General features: G+C 42.0%; 1 protein-coding gene across 1 annotated transcript in view; it reads left to right on the plus strand.

Moving 5' to 3' along the window:
• Positions 1 to 11,264, plus strand: part of znhit6 (zinc finger HIT-type containing 6) — a 40,916-nt gene extending 29,652 nt beyond the window's left edge. The window contains exons 9-10 of the mRNA XM_012877947.3: positions 7,211 to 7,335; positions 10,547 to 11,264. Coding sequence (XP_012733401.2) covers positions 7,211 to 7,335; positions 10,547 to 11,004 — 583 coding nt within the window. The 3' untranslated portion in view covers positions 11,005 to 11,264. The remainder of the gene's footprint in view (positions 1 to 7,210; positions 7,336 to 10,546) is intronic.
• Positions 11,265 to 13,283: the final 2,019 nt, after the last annotated feature.

Consider the following 13,283-nt stretch of genomic DNA (forward strand, 5'->3'; position numbering starts at 1 on the left):
TTTGGGGCGGGTTTCCCGGGCGTGCGCCGGCCCACTCCCGGCGGCCTCTTCGCGGGGCCTGGCCCCCCGGGGGGCGGCCGGGGCCCTCGTCGCGGGGGCGGGGCGCCCCTGGGGCCTCTGGCCCTCAGGGCCCATGGCCGGGACCACTTCAGCGGGGCTAGCTGCCGGCGGAGCCCACGGGCTCGTCTCCGCGGCTCTTGAGGGCGTCGGCATTGCGGTGGCTGGGGGATTTCCTCGGGGTCGTCTCTGCTCCTCCCTTGGGGGGGGGGGGTTGCAGATATCCTGTGTCGGCCCCTCCTGGGCGACCTGCTTTAGGGACCCCTTTGGGAGTCCGGGGTTACGGGTCCCCTGACGCCTGCCTCTGTGCTCGGGGAAGGTGGGTCTTCGGTTCTCCACAATCACTATCAAGCTATTTCTGGATAATCTTCACCTAAACTAGTGCACTTTCACATCTTCCACAGGTGCTGGGTCCCAGGTATTAAGTGTTCACTTATATACAGTAATCTTATAATTTATTTATTTATTTATTTATTTATGTTTTTTCACTTTCTTTTTTCAAATATCACATTACACATGTCAGCTTACATAATAATATATATGATTTAGTAATGGCATCTAGGTGTTATTCGAGTGTATCTGTTGCTTTATGTCTGTTGGTTGTGCTGTTCTTTTTGTGTCTCTTTCCAGGTGATGGAGCAGACAGAGGACGTTTTATCATTTTCTTCCTTTTATCTCCTCTTTCTTTCACCTCTACTCTTTTTTTTCTTTTCTTTCACTCTTTGTTCTTCCTTTACTCTCCCATTGTCATGTCCATATAATTTGAAATTCTCCTTGCAGGAATCATAATAAAGCTATTTACAAGCATAAATCAAGTGGAGCACTATGGCGAAAGCTGTTTGCCCCACTTGTAAAAGCAAAATCTGTCGAGCTCTACCTGGCATTGAGATATCAATTCCTATTGCCATATTGCTAGACAGGACACTGGGAGAAAAAAAAAAAAAAAAAAAAAAAAAAAAAGGGACAAATAGCATAAAATTCATTAAACGACTGATTGCTTGATATTTCCAGAGTCTGCGGTATAAACAGAGCAACGTGGCACCGGTCCACAATTCTTTTCTTCTATCTATTGTTTTTTTATTTTCCCACATTGTCACACAAGAAAGCATTTTGTTTGGCGTGTTGCCTCAGTACACGTCCCAAGGCTTGACTCTGTTTAACTCAAACGTCGTGAATTAACCCCAGGAGCAGAAGCTTCGAAAGCCAAGACATCAGCATCTAGTTCTGGTTATCCGAACGGATCTAAAAGCGGAAACATTTAGGCCGATTTAACCTCGGACAATGAGACGTCAGAGGTTCTGTGTATTTCTATGCAGCGTATTGAACATAACTGAACCGGATTTATTATAAGACCTGGTATCAGGCTGAGGCCTTTTCTTTCTTTCCTGTTCAGATCTGTTCGTGCCGATGAGTCACCCTCAGCGTTTGTTTCTGTTGGACTGACACATTATGAACGACTCCTAATCACTATTAGCCTTGTTTTTTTGTCATCGGCGTCGGACAGCGAGTCTAAAAAGAATGTTTTGCGTGTGTCGGGTCAGGTCTACGGTAATGAGTCACCGGGTGGTATAAATCATTCTCACTCCCTTTTATTTTCCTTTGGATGTCTGCAAACCTTTCCTATCCCACCTTAATATCTATCAGCAAGTTGTTGCGCAACGCCACGCGGAGTTTGTTAGTGAATATTAATGAGCGGCGTTAAGGGTGCATGTCATGGGAATCGCTTTACATTTAGTCGGTGATTCCAGCTGGGCCGCTACAGACTGAAGTCTCGTCCGCTAAGAGCTCGAAGCGTTTCGGTCCCAAAGCGACCGGTTGTTTTTGAAAACTGCCTTTCTGTCACGGCCGATTTAATGAAGTCATGGATAGTGGCGGTAACGGCTTCTAGGCGGTTGTTTACCACAAAGGGCACGGCTGCGTGTTGTTGCTGAACGGCTGCGGGGAATATGGGCACCGAGCAAGAAAGGAGTCCTTGTGCTTAACTAAACATCGCCGTGTTAGCGGCATCCTCTTCCTGGAAAAGAAGGCTGCGCATCAAGAGTGCCATTCACACATTCCTGCATGTTTGTTTGTGTTAATTTTTTTTCATGTTTGTTTTTTTTATTTTTTTATTCCACTCCTGTGATCCAGAGGATGCCTTCTCCCTTTTTCCCTGACTCCTGCTTTTCCTCTCAGCCGGCCAAATCCCACACAGCATCCATGACTCCCGATGTGTATGTGTCATATTGACAGAAGTTGTTTTTACATTTCTGGCTGAAAAAGGAAACACCTGTCTGTACTTTCTTTTTTTCTTTTTTTATTTACTTATGCCATGGCCCTGTGAGACAGGGCTGTTTTTGTCCTGTGTAAACGGAGCTTTCTCTTGCACATTTGTGGCAAACCTTTTCCGGAGCTCGTTGATCGGCTCTTGTCCATCTTCCCCCGAAGCTCATATTTATTTCTGCTCAGCAGATGCTTCCTCGTGTCTCCTGATATGAACGTGTGGTGCTGTTATTGAAACAGTTCTAAATTTACCGGAGAGAATATTCCATTACGTTTTTTAACTTGCGTCATGCATGAAACATGAAAGCATAATAATGTTTGGATTATTGAAACTAGTTTATGTCACTCTGCCTTGGGAGTTTTGCTGTATTTCTGAACATCAGTTCTCTGGTCGACACAAAGAGCTGCTGCTGTTATTAAAGATAAGAGAAAGGCTCACAAAGTCTGGAAAAATGTGGAACTGCTTGGAACTACTTAATACATTAGTTCAAAGGTCCATTCATCCGTCCGTTATTCATATTTTAATAGTTAATGTCCAAGGCATCTCCACTATAGAAATATTTACCATAAATTCACAGCAAACTTGTTAAAATCTAAAAACGAGCTACAAAGGGTTGCATTTTTTTTTTTAGAAACTTGAGCCTCCTATAGGGACAGGAGCATAGCCTACCTTTACCCATAAAAAGGACTTTTCCTTTTTTTAAATTATTATTGAAAATACCAACATGAGATAAATGACGTCTGTTTTTGTCGTAAATTTCAGTGTCGATACATTTTCGGTTTAGCGGCCAGGGTTACTAGTGACCTTGAATTGGGGTCTTCTGTTGTTTTGTTTTTCCCTGATCTTGGCCGCCATGACAGGCCGGTGGAGTTGGTTCTTTGGAGAAAGCATTTGATGTTATGTTCAAAGTATCAGCTAGAAAGCTGTCTCAGTAGCACGGAGGACTTGGACAACAGTGTTGCCCTAGTTAAAAATATGTTAAAAATATGTTCCAGCTATAAAGTTAATGAACTTCTCACCCTCCCTGGTGGTGCTGGAAAGCAGACGTGCGATGATTGTTGAACCTCGGATTTAGGAGCATCGACGTGTCACCGTGAAGTCCTGGAAGGGGGAGCGTGTCTTGATCCTCAAATCCAAGCTGTATACGACCATTGCATTAGCCTGTTATGGTGACAAAAGAGCTGAGCCAACATGCAAAGCTCTTGATTAAGAAAAACTCAAACATGGTTGAGACATCGGATCAGGAGGCATCCTTGGTGCTATTCTGCAGAGGTTTTCCAGGAGGACACAGAGGGGTAGACCCAGAATACCCCTCATGGCCCTGGAATCCTGCAGAACAATCTGGAGTGCCGCTGGGGAGAGAATGTCCACCTGGACTTTTTACCCCTATGACCCAATCCCAGAAAAGCCGAAGATAATGGCTGGACAGATGGATATTTAATAAAATGTTGAGGTTTTTTTTTTTTTTTTTTTATATAAACCTTCCGACTCAGATATTAGATAAAGTTACTGATATATTTTTAAACACGAGTTGAGTTGAACAACTTCTGCACTGACTGAGTTAATGAGCCCATTGTACTTATTTATCTAACCGCTGCGTATCAGTTTATATTCCTTTGTTGTTGAGCATTTTCATGACCTCTGTTAAAGAACCTCAAATGTATTTAAATTGTAAAATATTTTCAGAAACGTATTATTATTCCTTATTTCCAGTTGTTTTTGTTACGATCCCTGTTTTTGGCCAGTTGACTTTTAGGAGTTATAACATAATATGACCCCTGATCAAACTAAAGGAACCCTGATTTTTCTTTTCATAACCTACTCCCAGTTGTACATTGAAGTCTTTTTGACTCTTTGTAACCTTTGTGCAAGCTGCATTATGCTTCAGCTAAAGATGTAAACGGGAAATCATCTACTGAAGATGAGGGACTCTTCCAAAGACAGCTGAGTGAGCCGGGATTCACCAAAAGACTCTGTGATCCGAGAACAAACAGTCCCATTCAGTTCCGTTAATACTGTGTTTAATAAAGTCAGATCAAAAAGCAGCACAAATCATTATAGTTTAAAGATTAGCCATTCAGGGTTTTAGACATAGTTTAGTATTATACCATTTAAAGACTTCTAATCCTCAGCAATAAGAACGTTACAGAGTTACATAGAAATGATTCCATCAAGCTGAGTAAATTAGGTCACCATGAAAATGCAACTAGTTCCAACAACAGTCTAGCCCATTTAAAATGTAACAGTCATGTACCTGTTTCTATTAGTTTCTCAAACTAATGAAAAGATTAAAGCCGCTTTTGACTGAACGCTTGCCTGTTTGAACTATTTCCAAATGTCCAAACCAGTTGGTCTAAGCTGCAAAGCTGCAGAATTGTAGTAAAGACTGTTTGGTTCCAGCAGCATCTTAACAGCTGGGATTTTTATTTAAAATTGCATTTTTTTTCTTTAACTATAAATAATTAGTTACAGGTAAGATGCCATCTAATGACATTTAATGCAATTACCTTTCAATACTGTTTACTTACCGTTTCACTAACAGGCTGGTACCAGCTTGTTAACAATATTGAATTGTAGTCGTAGTTTGCATGACGTTACAATGATGCGCCATAAGGCTGGACGATAATTCAATAACGATATATATCGATCAATTGATGCGTGGTTCAATCGAAGAAAATGGGTCGATGAAAAGTTCAACAGAAGAAAAGTTTTCCTTCCTTTTGCATTCAAGCCTATCATGTAGGTTCATACTAGTTATCACACCTTCCCAACCAATCACAAACGCAGACCCAGGAAATTTCCTTCACCAAGGTTTAAAGAGTTCAGAGAGCACGTGTGCTTTTATTCCTTTTTTAAGACTTACATTTTTGGAAAAATGTTGGTTGAATAAAGTGTTGTGGTCTTTATTTAAAATTAGGTCAATAAGCAACAGCATAAAATGGGCTGCACTTAAAATATATGTTTCAAATGTTCTGATAATTATCGATATCGATAAATATGATTTCCATATTATCGATATGCTTTTTTCTATATCGTCCAGCCCTAATACAGCACACTATTTGTTTAGAGTAGTTAGAAAATTGTTTCTCCCTTTTATGCCTTTTAATCAGTTTTTTTTAGAGGGGTCTGAGCAGAACGTAGAAGAAAACCCCACAACCTCGCCTTGAAGGGAGCGTGAGCCCAGCGTTCTATAGACAGCAGATGGGTGCATGTTTTTGCTGAGCTGCACAGCTGTGTGTGTGTGTGTGTGTGTGTGTGTGTGTGTGTGTGTGTGTGTGTGAAAGTGGACAGAGGTTTAATCATCTCATCGACTCCGCAGGGAGCCGCATTCTGCCTCCTTTAATAGTTGTTTACAAACAAGTATGATTTATTTTTTTCTATTTATTAGATTTGAACCATAAACTAAATGTCATGGCAATAAAAGGCGTCCTGTAAGCACATTTTAAATAGAAGTTTCTGCTTTTGATTGGACCTGTTAGCTATTTTTACTTGTTTACTTCTTCCTGAATTAATTCCAGCTGATAATCCTATTTTTTTTTTCCATTACTAAATAAACTTCACACATTTCACGTTCTAGGTTTACAATCGCCTGGAAATGTGGCATTATTAACACAGAGTTGTTTTTTTAAAACTTTCTCTTATTTTTACCCTCTCAGATGGCGTTCTTTAGTCATTTGATATGCCCGATTCTCGGAAGCTTCATATGAAACTGTTCTACCAGTGAAATGTATTTTATGGGCTTGTTTTAACAACGCTCTTGGATTGTTTTTGCCAATCAGAGGTTACCTGGGTAATTGTGTGACTGAGCAAAAGAAGCTAGAAGCCCAAACTCATTTGGTCAGTTTCATTTTAAAGGTTCTGTGTTAATATCCATACATTGTCCATGATTTTCCATAACTGCATATTATTTTCATATATATATATAATTATTTTTTATATATAATATATGGGTGTGCAATAGTTCTATATCAATATATACTGTGACATAACTTTATGCAGTAAATGCGATATGACATTTTCAATATTTCAATATACATAATAGTCTGTGATTACATCATTTGTCACTGACTGGCATTCTGGGTTTTATGTAATTTTATTATCTTTCATGGGACAACACTGAAGAAATTGCACTTTAATACAATTTAAAGAAGTGTGAAGGTTTCACAACAGATTAAATGTGACACACAGCCATTAATGTCTAGAACACATCAAAAATGAAAGTACAACCCAAAGTCAAAATAAACACATCAAAAGTTTATCATCCATGTTGCAAAAAAGGCACAGAAAAAGTTTTAAGATTATCAGCAGGAAACAATTAAGGCAAAAGGTGTTTAAAAAAGGTAAAAAATTGCTGCCTTTACTTTGTACTTGTATCAGTGTCATGTCTTCATCGTTGTACAGTGAAAGATTTAGTCAATTATTTACACAAATGTGAGGGGCGTACTCACACCTGTGAGTTACAGTATAGATAAATCCTGTATATAGATGTAAATCTGACACATCTTAAGTTACAGCATGCCTGCTAATGAACTGTGTCGTCCTGTAAATTATGACCGAATTGCTCTGAGAAACCACTGATGTCATCTTGTACAGATGGTTGGAGCAGGGTGGGGAGAGCGGCCCCACGAGCCTCCATGATCCTGCTAAGTCTCAGCTAAATACTGCATCTGTCAACCTGGACGATGCCAGAAAAGGATGTTCGTTATGCTGTTGAAAATGAAAATCTTCAATGATGATTAATCCCTTGATTATTATCCACAACCAAAACAAAACAAAAACTGCTAATTCTTGTAAGCCTACATGTTTTAGAGCATGCTGAAGTGATATTACCATGTAATTACCTCCTGTTGTGCCTGATTTTGTCTTATTTTTTCCTTTGATCTGACATAGGTACCACCAGCTGGAAGTTGAGAAAAGCCTTAAGGATAACCTGAGCTACAAAACAATCATTGAGTATCCTGTGCTGCATGTCGTTCTCAGAGATCACTGGGAGGACTACCCACTTAAAGGGCCAGGTAACAAAACCCCTAGTGATGTGTTTGTGGCACACCTTTGTTAATGGAGAAATAAAAGGAAATAATTACTTTACATTGTGGCTAACTAACAGTGAGGTTGACTGTTCTGCAGTTTCTGGTTCTGCACTAAATCAAAGGTGCTATTTTGGTGTTTTTAAAGAACCTGGACCGTATTGGACCACTGTAGCTCGAACTATATCAGACCTAAATCTGAATAGGGCTTCTTTAAAACACAATGTGGAACACAATTTGAAACTTTAATGGTATTTGTGGAAGGACCCACATTCAGTGATGTATATACATGTAGATTCTCATCATGGAGTGTTTGTGTGTTTAGTTGTGTTTGGGATAGCCGGAGGAAGGGCTCACCCAACGCAGCGTTTCTGCCAGAAGTGCCACTGTCACGACTTCTTGTGTTTTTGCTTTCGCGCTCCTAAGGAAATGTTGCGCACACCGACCGCCATGAGTCAAAACCCAGCACAGTCCCAGAGTCTCTCGTCTCTCGTCTCTGCCGGTTCCAACACCATTGTATCATGTCCTTCCTTCTCCAGCTGGGGCCTCTAAGGCGCTCTGTTCGCTTATTTTTTCTCTATGGCAACGCGTTCACCCCAACGGAAATGAGCGTGTTCTGCTCAGGATCAGGCACACCAGCTTAACCTCGACGGAAACGGTAGCCAAAGAGAGGATCAAACACAGCTGGCTTACTCAACGGTGACTTCAGGTTGTCCTGAAAAGGCGAAAAGAGGACAGCGGTGTTTGTTTTCTGCCCCGCTGCCTCTGTCCCAGAGGTGTTTTCAAGTCCAGAGGTGGCAGTCGTGTGAAAAGACCGCTGCGTGCCGTGAATGGGCGCGCTTCGTTGATGGATCTCCTCTCAGTCCTTCGCACAGGACTAGAATTGTGTGTAGTGCGGATGAATGTCATAGTTTTAGTCTAGAACACAATCCTTGTTTCATTACACTGCCAGAACAAACTGTCCACATGACAAATGAGCTCATTTTAGTCTGAGTGTGTGTTTCCAGCGATAAGGCCCTGGTACCACGCTGCTCTGCTGTAAACATAGCAATAGAAACATCCTGATGGCTACGCATGCCAAGCTCTGGGAAGCAGGGCGGGGAGTGATAAAGAAGCAGTCAGATACTGCGGCAGAGGCACGTCTACTGAAGGCGGATTCATGCCGAGAGGCCTGCAGTCTCCAAACAGCATTCAGCCCAGAACTGCAGCCCAGTCTCTGCGCATAACCTGGCTTCAGGTGTTCCTGAGAAATAATGTTTCAAGGCCTGAATCCAGAACTCTGTGCTCTGCAACGTCAGCAACAATACATGATTTGTCTGAGCTCCTCGACAAACTGCAATAAAGGAACCGAAGGCTTCAGCTCTTCTTTAGCCAAACCAAGGTATTCAGCGGGTGAGCGAACCCATAGAACAGCCAGTTTTCCCACAGAAAGTCAGTTTTACATTTTTAAATAAGGAAAGCCGCTGACTCGGATCCTATTTTGCACTGGGATTTATGCAAAGGTAAGCTTTCCATCGGTGAGAGTTTGACTGCAGCTGATAGCTGTGCGGTAATTGCCCCGAAGTTTCTTTTCAGGAATAGAAAAGGAAGAAGTGGACCTTTCATAGTAACAAGTGAAATCCTCATCATGTGCACAGCTGCAGCTTCCATCGGCTGTGGTGATGCTTCTGTCTCGTGCTAAAATCAGGGTAAAAGTCAGATGAAACGCTGTGATCCAGCAGAGTGGAGCCCTGGAAAAAGATCTGTTTCCTTTGCCAAAAACGGCTTAATTGCACTGCGGCCAAAGTTCAGTTTTTAGTCAACTTTGACTACAGCGCAGTGCAAGGGTCACCGAGCAGAATGCAGGCCCAGCATAAAGCTGCTGCAGGGCATGCAATGCTCCGGCTGCAGAGAGCAGAGTGATCGCGGCCGCTTTCATCCGAAAATCTGCACAAAATAATCCCACATGTTGATCTTTCTGCGCGTCCTGTAGATGCCTTTCCTTTTATCCACACTTGTGTTTTATTTCTTTCATTATTGAAACTATTCCACAGATTCCCTCCTTGAACCATAACTGTGCTGTTTATTTATGGTCCTCTATGGGGGCTTTTGGAACGTATTTTGTCCTCTAAGCTCATCCATTACATTCTTAAATGATATTTAAATATTTACATATATATTATGTGCTTTATTCTGAACGGGGGATGTTTAAAACGTTACTAAGTCTGGAAACTTCAATGCGTTTCGTTTTAATAAAAATTAACAATTGTTGCAGCAAAGCTAAGCACATGAATTTATGATGCATAGAGAAGAGAGAAGATGGATTGTAATGCGTTGCTTGTTAGGTTTTTTTAATGTAACTGTCATGATTTGTTTACCGAAGAACTCAGGAAGCGCACACGGGACTAAACTTTAAGAGTTTTATTTAAAGGAAGTGTGGTGGATGGCAGATGATGAAGACCGGAGGTTCAGGGCTGCAGAAGGTCAGGGATGTAGGTGATGGCAGGAGCTGACGGCCCGGAGCGAGAGTCCATAACAATCTAAGTGGCCAGGAAGCTCAGTGCTACTTAGTTAGCAGATTACAGCTAACTGAAGACGGCCCAGTGCTGAACTGAAGACAGAGGGAGGTTTAAATAGAGCACTAACAGGTGAAACAAGGGTCTGGCTAATTAACAAGCAAATGATTATCAGGTGTGACTGACTGCTGAGGAGGTGAAGTGAAAATTGACAGAAAATAACTGATGACTGAAAACAATAAATAAAGTTAAACCTAACTCAAAAGAGATGAAAAATGAAAATAACAGAAAAACAAAGCCAAACCAAAACTCAACCATGACAGTAAGGTCTTGGTTGACAATAGTTGTTTTTTTACTTTAATAGAATATAAAATGTGTTTTAATATCTTAAGTTAATAAGTTGGCTGTTTTTTTATATGTAGAGCCACTTTTAATTATAGTTATCTTTCTCTGTACCCTTACCTTTCCTCATTGACCCAACCGTGATACATAATTATTAAGACGGCGCCCTCTTCCAGCCAAAAAGACGATTTCCACCGTGTCTTTGCTTCTTTTCCTTCCATCTCTTTGTTCTGTTAGTGAATTCTGTTAATGCAACCATCGTCGTGCGGCTCGTCATTGATCACTGGTACACATGTTCAGGCAAGACGCAGTTTTACTGGTTGCAGCTAACATGAAAAACATTGTTAATCGTGTCGTTTCAGCTGAACCTGTATCAGCCCGCGCAGGTTGTGCAACAAGGAATGCATCAGGGGACCAAGAGGAGGAGGAGGAGGAGGAAGAGGAAGAGGAGGAGGAGGAGGAGGTCCAGCTTCCACAACCAATAGAAGGGGAAACCAACTTCTGCACGAGAACCCAAGACACAACTGCTGAGCCGGAACCACCACTGCAGAAAAAGGCCAAGAGGGACTCAGGGGAGGAAGAGCAAGAGGAGGGAGAGATCGTGGATAGCAGTGATGAAGAGGAGGAAAATATCAGCAGGGATCCGTGTTTAAGAAAAGACCTTCCTGACGATGACTCAACTTGTCGAGAAAGCTCTGAAGTCAGAGTGACCGAGGAGAACCCTGTCTCCGACTCGTCCGCTCTCAGCTTGGCCGTGAGTCAGCAGCTGCTTCAGGCAGCTGTCCACCAGAGTGACGATGGGGCGAGAGAACCCTGTTAAACTCGGTCTGTGCCGTCACTCAGCAGAACCCTGCAAACAAACGGGCTGCGTGAAACGAACAAACAAATCTATTTTTAGATGGATCCACAACCATGTGTTTGTCTGTTTTAAATTTTCTCAAATAAAACCGTTCTTTTTGGAATAATTGTGTTGAAGTCCAAGTGCGTTCGCCTCAAAATAAAATGCAGGAAGGGAGGGCGGCGAAACCCATCAGAATGTTCTTCGAAATGTCATGTTGTGTAATAAACCTGGAAGACAAATAATCGTTGTTTTTATTAGAAAACGGCCCCTTTTAAAGTTTAAAGAGGACATTCCTTTCTGTTTAGCACTCGTTAGGTAACGGGTCCCTCTTGATTCTTTTTCAGTAAGAAAGGAGGCCAAAAATAAGCCTCTGCGGCCTTTGAAGCTCAGAGCATCCCCCCGTGTGCCGGCTTCGCTCAGATCATTAGGCTCCCTTTTCCATCAACCAATAAAAGTTCATGTTGACATGTTCGCCTTTCGGACACCTCTCCCAGCGTTAATGCACTCGCGCGCGCAGATTCTCGCTGTGGCGTTTTCTTAGCTGACGTTGCCTCATTATGACGGCGAGCCGGCCAGTAATGACCGACGCAGGGGCAGCTTTTATGGACGTGTTTTTAAAACCCCTGCTAACCTCTTTTTGGCGTTATCCCTGATGGATGGGGCCCTCTTTGATCTCTGGCCTGGGGTGACGCACTTTCCGCCCTTCGGAGTCGGGGCGTTGAGCTCACATCTGTGCGTCCTCGTCCCACACCAGCGGTCTCGTTTTTTTTTTTATGTTGCTGTGCAGCAAGCTCATGCTGCCAATGCCATTTAAAGGGATTCCAAACTGGAATCCGTTTAAATGGCATTGGACATGATAGTCCAACTCAGTGTTTTACTCAGCTGTGAAATTTAACAAAGGTATTAAGTGGTTTTTCAAAATCTAAACATGGGGATCTTCAACTGCCTTTGTGTTCGGATGCTTTTACTTTGATGCCCTTAAATAAAACATGTCCTCAGTCAGTAGTGAATGGAGTCAACCATAGTTTGACAGCCCCACATTTTTACGTAATTAAGGTCATCCTTGAAGAAACTAAACAGTTGTTTGTCCCAAAAACCTCGTATAGCTTTGAATCAAGTAATCTTTCTCCAAAAATATGTAATTATAAATATAACCCTAAATGTAGTTATAGCCCTGCATGAAGCGCTGCCGGGCGCGCTGCAGAACTGTCATCTATGCTGACCGTGTAAAAAAAAATTTACCGTTTCTTTTTTTTTTTTTCACTTTGCTGGAAAGATTGGAAGAGCAAATGGCAACAAGCTAATAGAGAAAGCTGGGTCTGTTTCTAGAACCTCTGGAGATGATTTTACAAGGAACAATTCTTCATAAACTGAAGAACATGGCGGACGACGCTGAGCATCCTCTCGATCGAACTGTCGTACAACAACAGTGTCTTCAGTCAGAGGCTTGACCCGGCCGCTGTGAGACAGACCGCTACAGGAGACCCTCTGACCTGCAGCCGTCAGCATTTACAACAAGTCGTTGCAGAGGCCCCTAAAACAGGCGTTACACCAGCACTTATTTTCTTTTGGGATTAGAAGTAGAAGAAGTATTTTTTTAATAAAATTGTATTAAATTCTATGCATCCATGTTAGGCTGACGTGATTGAGGAAGTTTCCTCCTCTTATTGTGGACAATAAGGTGTTTTAAACGCACAGTTGGTTCACTTGAAGCCCTCAGACAGACTTTGGAAAACAGCTTTGATGAGCTGTGGAGTACGGTAACTGAAACTTGCAAACGTTGCAATATTTCTACCATTGCCAAATCGAAAAGACCAAAGGAAACAACTTTAAACAGCTAAGGTGCCTTTAGACTTGCTAAATTCCTTCCTATTATAGACTCAGTGATGGCTGAGTTGGGCACTCATCGAGGGGTAGAAGCATTAATGTCATCAAACAATGACTTTCTAAAGGAGGATTTGGTGTTTTAGCGGCGGAGGCCTATGGCGCTGACCCGCTAGACTCGAAAAAAGAGTTTTAATAGACTTGAAGAGAAAAAAAAGCAAATGTCAAGGTGCTTCCATCCCGTCTGACCGAGTTTGTGACGTTCTTTGTACCTTTTGAGGAAGTTTTCTTTCGTTCATATCCTGACAGATATGAACAGTCTGCCTACGCAGTTTGTATTTGTTTTCTGTATCTATTCCATATTTATTTTGGGAGACATTTTCTTTGCATTTGTGCCCAAAAAAACGTATTCGTCTTGTCAGAAGCAATAATGA

Source organism: Fundulus heteroclitus, chromosome 9, assembly GCF_011125445.2.
Source record: "Fundulus heteroclitus isolate FHET01 chromosome 9, MU-UCD_Fhet_4.1, whole genome shotgun sequence".
In the NCBI taxonomy this organism is placed as follows: domain Eukaryota; kingdom Metazoa; phylum Chordata; class Actinopteri; order Cyprinodontiformes; family Fundulidae; genus Fundulus; species Fundulus heteroclitus.